A 19505-nucleotide genomic window follows, 5' to 3' on the forward strand; every position below is an offset into this window, starting at 1 on the left:
TCAGGGTCTCATTACCTCGTGGAGTCATGTGTCGATTGCCTTAGCGAACCTGTCCCTTTTTATCCCCCTGCTGGGGTATCGCCTGTCCATCACACTTCAAACAGTTCAGGGTTCAAAAGGAGCCGGTCTTGACAATACTCAGACCAGTGTCTCCTTCCGTTAAACACTCTCGTCTCTTCATTAACATTTTCAAATGCTTCATTGTCTTACTTATATCTCTCTCCTGAAGACAGGTGGCAGATCAACTGTTGATCCCACTGGTGCTAGCACAGGACAGTTAACATCTTAGTCTATGTGTACTTTTGTAACCCTCTTTCGTCACAGGTGTTCCGTAGGAGTTGGTGTTGGGACCACTTCTTTTTATGCTGTATACCAATGATTTAGATGGTGGAATAGATGACTTTGTTGCCAAGTTTGCAGATGATATGAAGATTGGTGGAGGGGCAGGTAGTGTTGAGGAAACAGGCTGTAGAAGGACTTAGATGAGGAGAATGGGCAAGAAAGTGGAAAATGAAATAGTATTGGAAAATGCATGGTCAGGCGCTTTGGTAGAAGAAATAAAGATGTAAACTGTTTTCTAAATGGGGAGAAAATCCAAAAATCTGAGATGCAAAGAGACTTGGGAGTACTTGTGCAGAACACCCTAAAGGTTAACTTGCAGGTTAAGTCGGCGGTGAAGAAGGCAAATGCCGTGTTAGCATTCTTTTCAAGAGGTTGAGAATACAAGAGCATGGATGTGATGCTGAGGCTTTATATGGTACTGGTGAGGCCTCATTTTGAGTATTGTAAAGAATGCTGAGATCTTCATCTAGGAAAAGATGTGCTGGCATTAGAGGGGTTCAGAGGAGGTTCATAAGGATGATTCCAGGAATGAAAGGGTTATCATCTGAGGAACGTTTGATGGCTCTGGGTCTGTACTCATTGGAATTCAGATGGATGAGAAAGGATCTCATTGAAACCTTTCAAATGTTGAAAGGCCTAGACAGACGATGTGGAAAGGATGTTTCACATGGTGGGGGAGTCTAGGACAGCAGGGCACAGCCTCAAGATAGAGGAGCATACATTTAAAACAGATGTGGAGAAATTTACTTAGCCAGAGTGTGGTGAAGTTGTGGAATTTATTACCACAGGCAGCTGTGAAGGCCAGGTCGTCGGGTGTATTTAAGGCAGAGCTTGATAGGGTCTTGATTGGACATGGCATCAAAGGTTACGGGAAGAAGGCTGGGGAGTGGGGCTGACGAGGGGGATAAAAAAAGGATTAGCCATGATTAAATGGCAGAACAGATTTGATGGGCAAAATGGTCTAATTTGACTCCTTTGTCTTATGGTCTAAATCCTTATCCCCCCCCCCCCAAACAGGCCCTGCTCTTCCCCCACCTGCCAGCCAACCCTTTGGTTTCTTCGTTACATTGGTATGAACTTCCCTCTGATGGTGAGATATTGCAGAGTGTGTGGAAGGAAACTCAAATAGGAATCTTGCTCTTAATGTTTTCCTTTTATTTTCTGAAACAGGGAATAAGTGTACTCCTTTGTGACAAGCAGACTGATGGAGGTTTCCTTGTGCATCATTTCCTTTCCTTTTATCTCAAAGGTGAGTGGTGTTTCCTGCTTGGGTACAGCATTGTATTTGGTTTGTGGCAGAATGCCAGAAATCTTGTGCTCCTGAATGCATTACACTTTCTGAGATTGTATAGGTTCTTTTAGTGGAATAAGTATCTCACTGTATTCAAGAGCTCATGTCATCATTCTGACCCACCTTTTTATTCTGGTATCTTCCCACTTCCTTCTCAGTCCTGAGGAGGGTCTCAGCCCGATACATTTACTGTTTACACTTTTCCATAGATGCAGCCTGACCTGCTGAGTTCCTCTGGCATTTTGTGTGTGTTGCTTTGGATTTTCAGTACCTGCAGACTCTCTCGTGTTTATGATTGGACACATCATTATTGTGTGTTTGTGATGGCTAGGTGGTTGGAGGCTGGTTTAATCAAGGAATATCCAAGGTCAATTGAGATAACAGATACATACAGTATAACCTCTGTTTATTCTGAAAAGAATATATCGTGGTAACTGTTTATTTATGATTAAAGTTTAAGTTCTGGAAATACCTATCAGGTTCCATGCTCTCTGTATGTAGATGTCAACTTTCAGGTTGATGACCTTTCATTCGAACTGAGAATAATTGGAATTAAGTTTTGTGATTAAGAAAGCAAGATAAAATAACAGAAAAGGAAGACTTGCTGTAAGGTGGAATGAACGCAGGGAGAAATGAACTGATAAAAGGTATGATCTTGCAAGATTAAAGAGACTTCTCCTTGAACATATTTAAAGATTTTTCCTCAACTGCTGTCTGTGGTAGAGAATTCCACTGGTTCACCAATCTGTGAAGAAGTTTCTCCTTATTTGAAAAAGGATTACTGATTTCCCAGCGTATATGATGAATAAACTGTTCCTGGGCTTCCAGACAGGTACAGATATCAATTTTAACCGAAGTTTCGATGACGAACTCTGCCATCTTCATCAGGAATGATTCCTGGGGTTGTCTAGTCCAGAAGCATTTATACCACAGTTGGCTGTCCCTCCTGATTGGTCAGTCCTCTTCCAACCAGGTTTCCGCTGTCCCACCTTGCTTATAATCAAATTCCAGTTCTTACTTAGATTAAGACCTTCGTCTTTGTTAACATTCTTTTCCTCCAATTTTATTTCAATGGCTTCCTTCGCCAGGCGGTCCCAAAAGCCATTGGTGCAGCACAGTCGTCATGTGCTGTCGTAGTCAATCCTATGACCATTGTGATTGCAGTGTTCTGCTACTCCGGATTTCTCCAGGTAAACCAAATGATTAATTCAATTAGAGTCAAGGTGGGACAGCAGAAACTGATTGGATATGGACTAACCAATCAGGAGGGATGAATGACTGGGGTATAAATACCACGGGACTAAACATGCCCAGGCATCAATCCTCATGAAGATGGCAGAGTTTGTCATTGAAACATCTATTAAAATCAATACCTGTACCCAGCTGGAAATCTGAGAGGAGTTTATTTCAACTTATTTCATTCCTAAATTCCTACCTTGTATACTTAGGCTGTAACTCTTAGTTTTGGACTAACCTACCAAAGGAACTTCCTTACTACATTTACTCTGTTCTGTCTATCTAGATTTTCTAAGCTTCAATGAGTTCCTCTCTCATTTCTCTGAACTCTAGTGGATATAAGCTCAACCATCCCAATCCTTCATTCTCTGTCAGTCCTGACATTTCCGGAATCACTCCAGTAAACTTTGCTGTACTCCCTCTGTAGCAGGGCTTCCTAACCTTTTTTATGCCATGGACCAATACCATTAAGCAAGGGGTCTGTGGGTGGGAACCCCTGCCCTATAGCAAGAATATCCTTCCTCTGATGAGGACAAAATCGCAATACTCAGGGTATGGTGTCATCAAAGCCAGATGCAGTTGATGAAAGGCATTCCTGCTCCTGTACTCAAATCCTCCTGCTGTGAAGAACAACATATCATTTTCTTCCTTCAACAGCTGCTGCACCTGCATGCTTATTTTCATTTATTAGTGTACCGTGACACCCAGTACATGTTGTACTTCCATGACTAATCTACCACTGTTCTGATAATCTGCTCCTTTGTTTTTTGCTGTCAAAGTGGAGATTCTCTCAAGTTAAGTCAAGTTCATTGCCATTTAACTGTACAGTATACATTTGTTTACATGTCATTATAGCGGTCAGATCGTTTGCCTATCCAAATCGCACTCGAGCATTTCAACAAACCCATCAAAGCTTGAATCCCCACCCACATTTGTGTCATCACAAACCTGGAGATATTACTTAACTTTCGGTGGATATTTTTAAAAGCTGAACTACCACATCATTCACTGTCTACCATTTGGAAAAAGACCCATTTATACCTATGGTTTATTTATTGTTTGCTAATCAGTTCTCTTCTTCTAATATCTTGGTCTCAAAATAACATGTTTTAATTTTGTACACTAATCTCTTAAAGTAAGTGTGTGTGTGTGTGTGTGTGTGTATATATATTTCTCTTCCCCCCCCCCCCCCCAATCCATTCAACTAAGTGCATACTCAAGAAATGCCAGGAAACGTCAAGCACATCTTCCTTTTCATAAATCCATGCTGACTTTGAGAGTTGCTATCACTGTCTTTGAATACTCAGCTATTACAGAATTTTCCCACTACCAATGTCAGTGTAAGTGTTCAATAATTCTCTTGTTTTCTTTCCTTCTTTATAAATAGTGATGTTATAATAATTGGCCTCCAATCTACAGAAACTGATTCATTTTCAAATCTACTATTTCTCTAGTCATTCCCTTAACCACTATGGGAGTGTTCACTTTCAACCCATGGGGATTTATTGGCCTTCAATCCTTCCAGTTTTCTTCACAGCATTTCTCTACTTTCCTCAGTTCCTCCCTTCGCAACATGCTAAATTTCCTCACATTTTCTGTATGTTATTCGTTTCCTCATTTGTGGAAACAGAGCCAGAGTAATCCTTCATTTTTTTTCCTCTTCCCACCAATGCCCCTCATGTTCTGAGGAAGAATTGCTAACCCAGTACTGTACATTGTCAAGTTTCTCCTTGAATGATGCTGTTCGGTTAGTTGTGTTCTTTCAGCATTTGCTTTTATTTGTTCAGTTTGTGTGCCATTTCTTTTCTTCCCTGTTATAAATTCCCCTTCTGATTGCCTTCACAATTTCTGTTTCTCAGTGTACTTACAGAATCTTTTACAATCATGTTTTATGTTCTGTGTAAGCTTGTTTTCGTACTCTACCTTCCTCCCTTTAATTAATCCTTTGATCCTCCTTTTATTGAGTTCCAAACTGTTCCCAGTGCTCAAGTCTGTTGCTTTTTCAGGGCAGTTTATACATTCTCCCTCTTGGATTCTGTACAAATCCAGTTGATGTTCAACCATTCCGATCCTGCTGTGGCTGGTCCAACATTAACTCTTAAATATGATTTCTGATCTCCCCTTGTCAACCCCAGTTTCATATTATTGTAATTTCTTTCACTTAGACTCAGAATTTTCAACATAAATCACAACATGTTTCCATCTTAATGAAGTATTCTTTCATGTGACGCTGCAAAGCCACTTTGAGAAAAGCTATCAGATTGCTAATTCATCCATTTTCTGAGGGCAGCAGAATAGCATAGCAGTTGGCAAAACATATTACAGTACCAGTGACACAGGTTCAATTCCTGCTGCTCTCTGTAAGGAGTTTGTATGTTCTCCCCATGAATGCATGGGGTTTCTTTGGATGCTCCGGTTTCCTAACACATTCCAAAGCTGTGGTCACATGGATGTAATTTGGCAGTGCTTGCTCAGTGGACCGGGAGGGCCTGTTACCATGCTGTATCTCTAAATTACTCACTGATGAGTTTAGGATGGCCTGCTTTCTTATTGGTTCCTCTGTGTATAGGCCTAAAAAAAAGCCACTATTATTTCTAATATACTGTACATGTGGATTCAAGAGGACCATGATTACTGATGTTTCCTTTTGTAAGTGCCTCTAATTTTATATTTAATGTCATCCCCAGCATCACTACTGAGTCCCGATGAAGGGTCTCAGCCCGAAATGTTGACTGTTTACTCTTTTCTACTGATGCTGCCCGACCTGCTGCGTTTCTCCAGCCTCGTGTGTGTGTGTGTGTGTGTGTGTTGCTTGGACTTCAAGCATCTGCAGATTTTCTCGTGTTTGTGATTGGACTACCACTGTTTAAAGGTCCAAGTATAATTCCCACTAGTATTTTCTGCCCCTTGGTATTTTTAGCTCTAGCCGTACAGGTTTGATATGATCCAGGTCAGTATCCTTCCACAATGTTGTGTTTGAACATCTCTTTAACCAGCAAAGGTACACTATTGCCTTTTCCTTTTTTTGCCTGAATATCCTAAATCGTAAACACCCTTGCATCTTCTGCATAGTCATTTTGTTTTGTCATACGCACAAGTGCACGTATGCACAGGTGAAATGAAAAACTGACTTGCAGCAGTTCTAGTCCTAATTCCAGCTCTAGCCATGTCTCTCTCCTAAATTCCAATTATTATACCCATTTTTGTTCATAATTCATCCACCTTATTGCAGATGCTCTGCAGATTAAGACACAAAGCCTGAGAGTCAGAATCAGGTTTATCATCACTGACATGTGTTGTGAAATTTGTTATTTTGCTACAGCAGTACAGTGTGAATTCATGACAATTACTGTAAGTTAATAAATAAATGGTGCAAAAGGTGACTAACAAGGTAGTATTCGTGGGCCATTCAGGAATCTGATAGTGGAGGGAAGAAGCTGTTCTTAAAACTTTGACTGGGTCTTCAGGCTCCTGTACCAACTCCCTGATGTGAAGAGAGCATGCCTCAGATGATGAGGATCTGTAATGATGGATGCCACCTTCTTGATGCCTCTTGGAGGTGGGGGGGGCAGTATGTGCCAGTGATGGGACTGATGGAACTACAACCCTCTGCAACCTTTTTGTGATTCTGTGCTTTGGAGACTCCACAGCAGGCTGTGATGTAACTGATCAAATTGCTGTCCACTGTAGATTTGCACAAGACTTTTTGTCCTCTTGGCATTATTTTGCACACTGTTCCGCTTGATTTTCATCCTCCATTTCTGTCTTCCACTTGTGCTTTTACTCTCCAGTTCTTTGTTTTTCTTTCCTCTACATCAAAGCATAGGTTTCCATTCTTCTGCCATTTTGTCTAATCTCTTCTCTATAGCACAAGGAAACATTCCCCTGGGGTGTTGGCCCTGTTTCTGCCCAAGTGCAGACTGTCCAACTTTTACTGGTCCCATTGTTTGAGGAGTTTGAACCTCTCCACTTTACACAATTCCTCTAGCCACGTACTAAACTGGTGTTATCATCCTCTTTTTGCTAACTAGCATGTGGCACTAGTAGTGATCCTGAGAATACTACCTTTGTCTGTCTTTTAATTTTCTTTCTGTTTCCATAACTTCAGCTTGTAGGACCTGTTCTTTTTTTAACTGCCTTTAGTATGGGTATTGACTGTTCACTCCTCTCTCCTTCAGAATGTCCTGTAGCCATTCACAAACATCCTTGACCCTCCCACCAGAGTTACAACATAGCATCTTAGAATCTTGCTTCTGGCCACAGAAATTCCTGTTTGTCCTCTTTGCAGTTGAGTACGCCATCTTAATCCTTGTAATTTTAGATGTCTTTTCACTGTCCTATATACCATCAATATTAGTGCCATCTGCAAGCCTTGTGGATTGTGGGCTTGCTGCCTCGGATTCCTGGGAAGGATATTTATATACTGTGCATTGACTAGAATACATTTTGCAAATACACCCAACACAAATCTTCTACTCACTTTACCTCTTTCATTCACTCACTCATATTTCTCTTACTTCTCCAAGGAAGTCAGCTGCAAATATCAGACCTGCTCAGTGTGGCATATTTAAAGATTTGTCGATGATTTCATCCCTTCTATTTGAAGATTGGATATAATAGGGGCCTAAGTTTGTTTGAGCTCTTCAGATTTTCCATGAGTCATATTTTAAAATAAACATTCCTGTGGAGTATAGTTTTTCCTTGTAAAGAATCCAGCATTAGAATAAAGCAACTGTATTGGGGGGTAATTGTAGCTGAGGTCTTTCCAGTTGCAGCCGGAAAGACTAAATTTGCCATGTGAAGGGTGTGATCCTTAAGTTCAAGTTCACAAGTTTATTGCTATTCAACTGCATACATATGCACAGCCAAATGAAACAATGTTCCTCCGGATTAAATGCACAACACAGTACATATAACACATAAAGTAATATTACCATAAATTAACAAATAATAAAATAAGTTTTAATTCTCCCATGTGAGGTATTATTTTTGAGCTCATCAAAATGTATTTCAGGTCAAGTCTATTGGCATCTACCTGTATATATTTCACATATATAACCATATAATGTATACAGAAACGTCAGATATTTCTCTTTTAAAGCACTGCAGTACACATAACACACAAACCTTATCCTAACTTATAAAGATAAGGATAAAATCTACAGGTGAATCACACATAAAAACCAAACTAAAGCGCATTTGAGTTTTCTATTGAACCAGCTAATGAATAGAAACATTTTTGAAAGTTTTCATCGCTCCCTTTCTCTCTAGCTCCTTTGGTCCTCACTCACATGATTGTGGCATGCAAGCCTTTGGTCGTTTTCTTCACAGAACAATAATTTTAAGTTGTACAGTATATTGTATGCATCCTCTGATGTAAACTGGAACAATTGAATTAAAATGGTAGAGAACAGAATACATAAGAATTTGCAGGTCCTTTGAAAAGGACAAATATGAAATATAAAGGAAAAGAATTTGATTAGCGGAGCTAATATTGGCACTAGTGGAATGGTGAGAGTGGAAGGTAGAAGTGGGAGATAAAGCAAAGATGTGGGGCCTTCAACAAATCAGAGGCCAAAGCAAAGTTTCTTCATCAAAAGTAAAGTTAGCTTGCAGTCAGACTGTCAGGAAGGGCAGGCAGGTGATGGGACTCTGCAGCCAACGGGCTGAGTATCAAAACATTAGGGATGCAGAATCAGAAAGGATGGCAAATACGGTACCCAAGGTGTTATATCTGAATGTGCGTAGTATAAGAAATAAGGAAGGGTAAGACAAAGGAACACATATCAATCTTCATAGAGGGATCAGAAGTGGAGAGAGTGAGCAGCTTGAAGTTCCTGGGTGTCTAGATCTCTGAGGATCTAATCTGGTCCCAACATACTGTTGTAGTCATAAAGAAGGCAAGACAGTGGCTATACTTCATTAGGAGTTTGAAGAGGTTCAGCATGTCAATAAATACACTAAAAAAACTTCTATAGTTGTACTATGGAGAGCATTCTGACAGGCTGCATCACTGTGTGGTATGGAGGGGCACAGGACCGAAAGAAGCTGCAGAAGGTTGTAAATCTCGTCAGCTCCATCTTGGGCAGTAGCCTACAAAGTACCCAGGATATTCTTTAGGGAGTGGTGTCTCAGAATTATTAAAGATCTCCAGCACCCAGGGCATGCCCTTTTCTGTTACCATCAGGTAGGAGGTACGGAAGCCTGAAGGCACACACTCAGTGATTCAGGACAGCTTCTTCCCCTCTGCCATCTGATTCCTAAGTGGACATTGAAGCTTTGGACACTAGCTCACTTTTTAAAAAAATAAACGGTATTTTTGTTTTTGCACTTTTTAAAATCTATTCAATATTCGTAATTGATATATTATTTTTAAAAATTTTATTTATTATTATTTTTCTGCTAGATTATGTATTACATTGAACTGCTGCTGCTAAGTTAACAAATTTCACGTCCCATGCCAGTGACAATAAACCTGATTCCGATTCAGAGATGATCTTGTTGCTCTATTGCAGATTGCCAGGTATGATGTTGTAGCCATCACTGAATTGTGGCTGAAGGATGGTTGTAGTTGAGAGCTGAATGTTCAAGGTTGCACGTTATATTGGAGGGATAGGAAGGTAGGCTGAGGGGGTGGTGTGGCTCTACTGGTAAAGAATGGTAGAAAGATGTGACATAGGATCAGAAGATATTGAATTCTTTGTTGGTTGAGTTAAGAAACTACAAGGGTAAAAGGACATTGATGGCAGTTATATGCAGGCCTCCCAACAGTGGCTGGGAGGTGGACCACAGAGTACAACAGGAAATAGAAAAGGCGTGTCAAAAGGACAATGTTATGGTAGTCATGGGAGATTTTAACATGCAGGTCAATTGGGAAAATCAGGTTGGTCATGGATCTCAAGAAAGTGAGTTTGTTGAATGCCTGCGAGATGGCTTTTTTTAGGGGAGTTTGTTATTGAGCCTACTAGGGGATCAGCTATGCTGGATTGGCTGTTTTGTAATGAACCGGAGGTGATTAGGGAGCTTAAGGTAAAAGAATCCTTAGGAGCAGTGATCACAATATGATTGAGTTCAACTTGAAATTTGATAGGGAGAAAGAAAAGTCTGACACAGCAAGAGTGGAGTAAAGGAAATTTACAGTGGTATGAGAGAGGAGTTGGCCAAAGTAAATTGGAAGGAGCTGCTGGCCGGGATGTCAGGACAGCAGAAATGGCGTGACTTCTGGGGACAAATGAGGAAGGTGCAGGACGTATGTATTCCAAAAATGAAGAAATATTCAAATGGTAAAATAGTACAACCATGGCTGACAAGGGAAGTCAAAGCTACTGCAAAAAGCAAAAGAAAGAGCATACAACAAAGCAAAAAATAGTGGAAAGATAGAGTTAAAAATAAAAAAATGTGTTAAAAATAAAAGAGAAATGAGAATGGATATAGGACCACAAGAAAATGAGGGAAGAGAAATAACGGGGGACAAGGAGATGGCTGATGCATCAGTCTTCACTGTGGAAGACACTAGCAGTGTGCCAGATGTTGTAGTGTGTGAAGGAAGAGAAGTGGGTGCAATTACTACTACAAGGCAGAAGGTGCTCAAAAAGCTGAAAGAGCTAAAAGTACATCAGTCACCTGGACCAGATGATCTGCACTCTAGGGTTGTGAAAGAGGTAGTGTTAGAGATTGTGGTGGCATTAGAAATGATCTTTCAAAAACCATTGGACTCTGGCGTGGTGCCAGACGATTGGAAAAGTGCAAATGTCACTCCACTCTATAAGAAAGCAGGGTGAAATTATAGACCAGTTAGCCTGACCTCAGTGGTTGGGAAGATATTAGAGTCAATTGTTAAGGATGAGGTGATGGAGTACTTGGTGACACAGGTCAAGATAGTGTCATGTGACCAGCAACAATGAATATAGAATTGAGTCAGGTTTTAAAAACAAACATAAACATTCATTGAACTCTACTCCACTTTAAAACGAAACTGCGTCATGAGTCAAATACACAGCATAACGGAGTAACTGACGAATTAAGCAACAAATCAACCTCCGTAATAACGGGTTTTCCATTACATACCTATTGAGAACATGTCATCACATGACCTCACACTGGCAGGAAAATTACATCACCCCACCATCACAAGACCATTACATCATGCTTACAAGATACTCAATTACATCATGGTCATAAGACAGTCACAAGATACCCACGAGGTATGTAACAATAGTACAAAGTCAGCATGGTTTCCTTCAGGGAATATCCTGCCTGACAAATCCTTTGGAATCCTTTGAGGAGATTACAAGTAGGATAGATAAAGGGGATGCAATGGATGTTGTATATTTGGACTTACAGCAGACCTTTGACAAGATGCCACACATGAGGCTGTTTACCAAGTTAAGAGCCCATGGTATTACAGGAAAATTACTAATATGGTTAGAGCGTTGGCTGATTGGTAGAAGGCAGCGAGTGGGAATAAAAGGATCCTTTCCTGGTTGGCTGCCAGTGACTAGTGGTGTTCCTCAGGGGTCGGTGTTGGGACCACTTCTTTTTATGTTGTATATCATTGATTTAGTTGATGGAATAGATGGCTTTATTGCCAAGTTTGCAAATGATACGAAGATTGGTGGAGGGGCAAGTAGTGTTGAGGAAATGGGTAGGATGCAGAAGGACTTAGACAGATTAGAAAAAATGGGCAAGAAAGTGGCGAATGAAATACAGTGTTGGAAATGCATGGTCATGCACTTTGTTAGTAGATGTAAATGTGTGGACTATTTTCTGAATGGGGAGAAAATCCAAAAATCTGAGATGCAAAGGGACTTGGGAGACCTAGAACACCCTAAAGGTTAACTTTGCAGGTTGAGTCAGTGGTGAGGAAGGCAAAGGCTAGGTTAGCTTTCATTTCAAGAGGTCTGGAATACAAAAGCAAGGATGTGATGCTGAGGCTTTATAAGGTACTGGTGAGGCCTCGTTTTGAGTATTGTGAACAGTTTTGGACTTTCATCTTAGAAAAGATATGCTGGCATTAGAGGGGTTCAGAGGAGGTTCACAAGGATGATTCCAGGAATGAAAGGGTTATCATACGAGGAAAGTTTGATGACTCTGGATCTGTACTCGCTGTAATTCAGAAACCTTTCAAATGTTGAAAGGCCTAGACAGAGTAGATGTGGAAAGGATGTTTCCTATGGTGGGAGAGTCAAGGACAAGAGGGCACAACTTCAGGATAGAGGGGTGCCCTTTCAAAACAGAGATGTGGAGAAATTTCTTCAGCCAAAGGGTTGTGAATGTCAAATTTGTTGCCACATGCAGCTGTGGAGGCCAGGTCGTTGGGTTTATTTAAGGCATGTATTGATAGGTTCTTGATTGGACATGGCATCAAAAGTTACGGGGAGAAGGCTGGGAACTGGGGTTGAGGAGAAGAAAAAGGATCAGCCATGATTGAATGGCAGAGCAGACTTGATGGGCCAGATGGCCTAATTCTACTCCTGTGTCTTATGGTCTAAAATAGGATCAAAGTAAGTAATATATTGCAGGAAAATACTGAAGGAGGTGAAGCAAAGCCAAAGAGCTCTGCAATGGTTCTGTTGTTTCCCTCAGGTTTTAGAAGTTTTCCCAAAGTTCTGCACAATATTTCTGTTGCTGGGAATGTAGCAAATAATGACTTTGTACTGTATTTGTCCTTGATGAGAAGCTATATTCATTAAACATAATTATGAATTTGCCTTTAATGAAAATGATCCCATTTAAAATAGATGCATCTTTTCTAGCTATCTTCCTTCCCCTCCCTCCCCGCCCCACTTTTTTTTTTATTCTGTTATCTTCCCCCTTCCTTTCCAATCCTGAAGAAGGGTTTCGGACAGAAATGTCGACTGTTTGTTCTTTTCCATAGGTGCTGCCTGACCTGCTGAGTTCCTCCAGCATTTTGTATGTGTTGGTTTGAATCTCTTTCTTTTATTTTTGGTAAATGATCAATTATAAGCTGATACCACTTCCGATTAAAGCCTTTATACATTCGCTTGAGCAGCGTGGTAACGTACCATTGACCTGGGTTCAGTTCCCATTACTGTGGGTTTCCTCCGGGTGCTCTGGTTTTATCCCACAGTCCAAAGACATACCGATTGGAATATTAATTGGTCATTGTAAATTGTCCCGTGATTAGGTTGAGATTAAATCAGGCGATTGCTGGTCAGCACAGCTTGAAGGGCAGGAAGAGCCTATTGAGCGTGGTTTCTCAACAAAATAAAATGTTAACTTATTACATTTTCCACAAAGGTATTAAATTTTTTGTTTACTCTCTCATAAGGTTATGGAATTGGAATTAGAATTTTTGATCAATATCATTGCGATTTGTGTGACTAGACCTGTGGAACAAGTGAAAGTAGCTACATGCTTAGCTACATAGAGGGGGTAGAATGATTAAACTGGTTTAAGGGTATACTTGGGTAGAATTTCAGCTCCCTTGATTTTGTTGCTAGAAGGGAGGATTTGACAAAGTTCTCTTGTGTGTGTCCTCTGTATTTAAATACGTTACACTTTAACAAAATATGATCTGTAATGAGGTTCCTTTTTCAGCCTAGATAGTTTCTACAATTTTAACATTAAGTTCCACAAATTGAAAAAGAATATTTCTGATGTTCTATACAACTCAATGAAGCCGATTTGATTAAAGGCAAAAAAGTTTGAAACACTCCAGAGGTTAGATAGCAGCAAATGAAAGAAATTTCTGATAACTTGCTTTTTCTGTTAAAAACAGAATTGGCCAGTTCTGCTGTAGGTTATTCACCTGTAATATTTGCTGAATTTTTATCTTTCCACTTAAACAGCTCTGCATTTCACAGTATTTGCATGTTCCTTTGTTTGTGTTCTATCTCCCTAACTAGTTAATCTAGCAACCAGAATTGCTTCAATAGTTTATCGCTACATCAACCCTGAGCTCACCCTCAGATTTTCTCTCTGTTCTATCCATTCGTCTTTCACTCTCTCCAACTTCTTTTCTCTTTCCCAGTGTTGACGGAGAATCTCTGACCTGAAGCATTAACTACTTTTCTTTTCTCCATTGCTGCTGAAGTTTTTTTCCCAGTGTTTTAATACCTGATACTCATCAAAAAATAAACTTTTCTGCTCAAAGGTTTTTTCAACTTCCGACATTCTCTGTTTTTGTTTTGGGTTTCTGTCATGTGCGAGTTTTTTTAATGTTTAACATTACTAGCAGGCTTGGCTCCTTTCAGAAACCTGGTGGCAAGTTCTAGCAGTTTAAGCCCTGTGACAAACGTAACAGGTTTATGTTGAAACTGCAGCATGAAAGCTGGTCTTTCAGTCAAACTGTCGATGTTCCTGCTCTATTAGAGCCCACACCCACTCAAATTACCCTTTTCTTACTGTCTTGAATAACTTTCAATCATCCTCCCTGTTTATGCCAACCCTCCCAGAAGTACTAAATTCAATCACTCCACAGGTGAAGAAATAAATTAATTTGATATTTTAGTAGTTCTTTGTTCTGCATTCCAAGCATGAATATTTCAACACAACTCAATCAAACCCCTTGACACAACTCAATCAAGCCCCCACATAGTTTTTAAGACTTTTATGGGACTTTTGTTATTTATTTTGACAATATTACAAGAAAATTTATGAGTAACAAGCTGATCCTAATTGTTTTATTAGCAGCTATATATTCCTTAATATCTTAATAAAAGCATGTATGTGCAGGTATTTTGTACAGCTTGTATGTATATTAGGTGTGGTTAAAAGTGATTCTGACTTTGGTGGACTGTGGAATTTCCTTTAAGCTGTGTTTTTCCAGCTTGTGATTCAATTTCAGTAGAATATTTGGAATGGATTTGGAAGCTGCGGCTGATTTGGAACAAAAAACATTTTGAGGGAGTAAAGTGGAAATTTAAAAAAAAGCTTTCTCAGTAGTACTGAGCCTAATGTTAATTTGTTTTGCAGGAGGTTGCAAAGTTTGCTTTCTTGGCCTGCTTCAGTCATTCAGTCATTACAGTCTTGTTGCCCAAAAGCTGGTAAGTTTGGATGAAGTATTTGGCAACAATTTTTAAATGTTAAAGATTCCCTTTTGCGTATGAATAGGTGTGTTTTATTTTTAATTTTGTTGACATTTTATCCTGGTGGTTCTACATATTTATTTTATTATTCCTCTTCTAATTCACTTGGTCAGTGAATTTTATACTGGAATATAATTTGGATGAATGTCAGGTCTTCAACTTTGGTCTACATAATGGGAAAGTGGAGTATTTGTTAAATCGTGAGAGATTGGTGATGTTTGTACATGTAGACTGATAGGGAAACAAACATCCAGACACAACGAGTGATTAATAGGTTAAGTGAGTAGGCAACTTCCCACTCATGGAGTACAATGGAAGGAAAAATATCCACTTTGGAAGGAAAAATGGAAGAGCAAATTATTATTTAAATGGTAAAAGATTGCAGCATACTGCTTTGCAGAGGGACTTGGGGGTGCTTGTGTATGAATCACAAAAGTTTGGTTTGCAGATGCAGCAGGTTATCAAGGAGGCAATTGGGATATTGGCCTTCACTGCTAGAGGGATTGAATTTAAGAGCAGGGAGGTTATACTGCAATTATATAGGATACTGGTGAGGCTTCATCTGGAGTACTGCATGTAGTTCTGGTCTCCTTACCTGAGGAAGCATATACTGGCTTTCAAGGCAATGCAGAGGAAGTTCAGCAGGTTGACTTCGGAGATGAGGGGGTTAGACTATGAGGAGAGATTGAGTCGCCTGGGACTGTACTCACTGGAATTCAAAAGAATGAGAGGAGGTCTTATAGAAACATAAAATTATGAAAAAGGATAGATAAGATAGAGGCAGGAAAGTTGTTTTCACTGGTAAGTGAGACTGGAACTTGGGGTCATAGTCTCAAATTTTGGGGGAGTAAATTTAGGACGGAGATGAAGAGGAACTGCTGTTTCCAAAGAGTGGTGAATCTGTGAATTATTTGCCCAATGAAGCACTGGAGGCTACCTCAGTAAATATATTTAAGACAAGGTTGGGTAGATTTTTGCATAGTAGGGGAATTAAGGGTTATGTGGAAAAGGCAGGTAGGTGGAGATGAGTCCATGGCCAGATCAGCCATGATCTTATTGAATGGCAGAGCAAGCTTGACAGGCCAGATGGCCTACTCCTGCTCCTATTTTTTTTTATGTTTTTATGTTCTTATGCTGTTATGATTTTGCAACTGTGTAGGGTCTTGGTGAGACTGAATTTGGAGAACTGTGTACCACTTTCATCTCCTTACCTAACAAAGGATATACTTGGAGGAAAAGCAGTGAAGATTCATCAGATTAATTCCAGGAATGGCACCTTTGCATATGAAAAGAGATTGAGTGGACTACTATTGTAACCTGTAATTTGAGAGAGTAGTTCATCAAACCAACACAATTCATGAAGAGCTTGACAGGCTAGATGGAAAGGTGGTGTTTCCCTTGCTTGAGGACCATGGGGCACATTTGAAGAATAAGGCATAAGCGTTTAGTACTGAGATGAAGGGAAATTCCTTCCCTCAAAGTGGTGAGACTTTGAAATTCCTTACCAATGTGGATTGTTTTCACTTTGTGTTCATTCAAAACATTATTAAAGGAATTGAACGAATTGTGATACAATATGACGCTGCAGTGGATGGTCAGCTGTGATTTTAATGAAAGGCAGAAGTATTTAAAAACTGGATGGGTTTTTAAATATTTGCCATTTCTGGTGTTTACTCATTTGTTGTCCTTTGTTTTGAAGCATTCTTTAAAAAGAATCTGTGCAGGAAAGATTTGCTTTCTAGAAATTTCTTACTGCATATATCTCATCATATTTTATTATGCATCCACATGTGTGGCTTGTGTTAACAGGGAGTTAATCTGTCTGCAGCCAGAGAGAAGGGACAGCTGGTATTTTTGGAAGGACTGTGCTCATCTCTTGACCTATTGCTTGATGATCAACAGGACAGTACTTTGCACAAATCATCCCCTCTGCAATTTCTAAGGTATTATAATTTCAAAGTCTTAGACAAATAATTATGTTAGAAGATGGAATGAATCTTTACTGGAGATTGCAGATTAATCTGTTCTTCAAGGCTTCCTCAAAAAGTTTTCTTTCTCTGATAGCTATATGGACAGGAAAGGAATAGAGGGTTATGGGCTGAGTGCAGGTCGGTGGGACTAGGTGAGAGTAAGAGTTCAGCACAGACTAGAAGGGCTGAGATGGCCTGTTTCGGTGCTGTAATTATTATATGGTTATATGCAAGAATAAGAAATGCACAAAGCAGACAACGTCTAGTTTGAAATGCTGTTCCAATCATTCTTGTTGGATCTGACAAATGGTCTTCCTTAAGGGAAGGAAGCAAGTTATTTTTTAGTAATCTTTAATAAAATCCCATGGCTGCTATTAAACTGCTACCGGTAAGCCCTTACGGTATTTGATTACATCAGACCATGCCAAATATTTCCTGATTCGCTCTGATCTTCCTTTTCCTTTTCATCATTGTCAGCTTCTCTCTGTTCCTCCCACCTTCTCTCATTCTGCCCACTCCCTTAATGTCTGTCATTTACTGTATATGTCCTACCCCAATCTGGCTTCTTAAAGTGCATCACCTCGCACTTGTAGGGATTAATATTTATCTGCCAGTGCTCTGCCCAACTTTGCCTCTGATCTATACCCTAATGTAGTCTGAGACAATCTTCTTGTTACAGCACCAATTTTCTTGTATTCTGCAAACATTACAGTTATACCTTCTACACTCACATTCCTGCAGTACGATTTTGAATCAGGAATTTCATCCCACCATTGCCATCCATTTCCTATCATCAGCCTTGGATCTTGTATCTTAGCCTTCTGGGTCATCCTATAGTACTGAACCTTGTCATTGTCAGTGACAAGGTGACGTTGTCCTTGGATTGTGAGCCTTGGTAAGCATGCATGCATGCCAGCCAGCAAGATGAGCTGTGTGGCTTGCCAGGATTTGGGGTGGGGGGGGGGCGCTGTCATGTCAATGGCACTTCAAGGCATGGGGAAAGGTGTCTGTGGTGAATGCCTTCCTACAGAATCTGGTTTATTATCACTGACATATTATGTGAAATTTTTTGTTTTTGCGGCAGCAGTACAGTGCAAAGATGTAAAAATCTTCAAATTACAGAAATAGTGCAAAAATACCCAATAACAAGGTAGTATTGATAGTCCATGGACCATGGAGAAATCTGATGGCAGAGGGAAAGGAGCTACTCCTGAATCATTGGGTGTGCATCACAGCTTGGTATGGAGGCTCCAGCGCACAGAATTGCAAGACGCTGCAACCAGTCAGCGTGCTCTCCACCACATAGAACATAAAACTGTAGAGCACAGGAACAGACTCTTCCGTCCACAATGATGTGCCAAACCAATTAAATTAGTAATCAAATGGCCAACTCAACTAACCTTTTCCGACGATACAATATCAATATCTCTTCATTTTCCTCAACCAAGATGGTGCTGGTGAAAATTGTGGGCAGCTTACAAAACCTCTATATGTACCTCTTCTGAGCTACTCCCACTGAAATCTGCAGTATCATGCTTTTGAACCATCTTAATGAACTAGCGATTTCACGACCTTTGGAAGGACATGGCGGACTTAATTCTCAAGAGTTCAGGTACACCACCTTTAAACGGACGAAGGTCCATCACCACGGCCGTAAGGGAGGAGAGGAGGACTCCAAGACAGACTAAAATACTGGTGTATGAAACTTTGTCTACCCAGTATCTTGTTAGAAAATGTACATTTGCTGGACAACACGATTGAGGACCTAAGGAAAAGATTGCTGTATTGGAGGGTATTCCGGGATTACTGCACTCTGTGTTTCATGGAGACATGGCTAACTCAAGAAACACTGGATTTGATTGATCATATTTGAAGGCCTCTTAATACACAGAATGGACCAGTCTGCTGCTTTGGAGAAGACAAAATGTTGGGGGGGAAGGGGGTCTGTGTTTCATGATAAACTCTTCATGGTTCTCAGACATAGCGGCTTTGTCGCACTCTTGTTCCCCCGACCTGGAGCGTCAAATGATTAGGTGCCAACTGTTCTACTTCTCCTCCATGATTCTGAATGCAGCTTATGTACAGCTAAAGGTCGATGTTGAGCAGGAACTCTATGTACCAAGTGCCTGCATCAGCAAACAAAAAACAGCCTAACCTGACCCCTTTCAAATCATTCTCAAGGATTTGAGGATTTCAGTCAGGTTCATTTGAAGAAATCTCTGCCCAACTATCAACAATATATCATCTGCAGCACCTGGGATCCAAATACACTCGACCACTGCTACACTACCATAAGAAATCTTTGGATCCCTACACTACATTTTGCGAAATCTGATAATGTGGCTGTCCTCCTCCTAACTGCATACAGTCAGAGGCTAAGGAGCAAGTTCCAGAAATAAGGGCAACAAAGAGGTGGTCACGGGATGCGGAGGAGCAGCTGCAGGATTGCTTCGAGTCGATGGACTGAGCCATGTTCAAGGACTCATCAGAAGATCTGAATGAATACACCACGGTTGTCACAGACTTCCTAATGTTATGTACCCCGTAACTGGGTTGCCAAACCAGCAGAAATGGACCACTTTGTTGGAGTCTGGATTACTGGAACTAAGAAAGTTT

The 19505-nt window shown here is 40.3% G+C and overlaps 1 protein-coding gene across 2 annotated transcripts in view; it reads left to right on the plus strand.

Annotated features, from left to right (window-relative positions):
- The window catches only part of elp6 (elongator acetyltransferase complex subunit 6), a 46767-nt gene that overhangs the window by 10849 nt on the left and 16413 nt on the right, over positions 1-19505 (plus strand). For both annotated transcript variants that reach the window (XM_063057430.1, XM_063057437.1), the window contains exons 2-4: positions 1513-1591; positions 14807-14877; positions 16729-16862. In XM_063057430.1, coding sequence (XP_062913500.1) covers positions 1513-1591; positions 14807-14877; positions 16729-16862 — 284 coding nt within the window. The remainder of the gene's footprint in view (positions 1-1512; positions 1592-14806; positions 14878-16728; positions 16863-19505) is intronic.

The sequence above is a fragment of the Mobula hypostoma genome, chromosome 1 (genome assembly GCF_963921235.1).
Source record: "Mobula hypostoma chromosome 1, sMobHyp1.1, whole genome shotgun sequence".
Taxonomy (NCBI): domain Eukaryota; kingdom Metazoa; phylum Chordata; class Chondrichthyes; order Myliobatiformes; family Myliobatidae; genus Mobula; species Mobula hypostoma.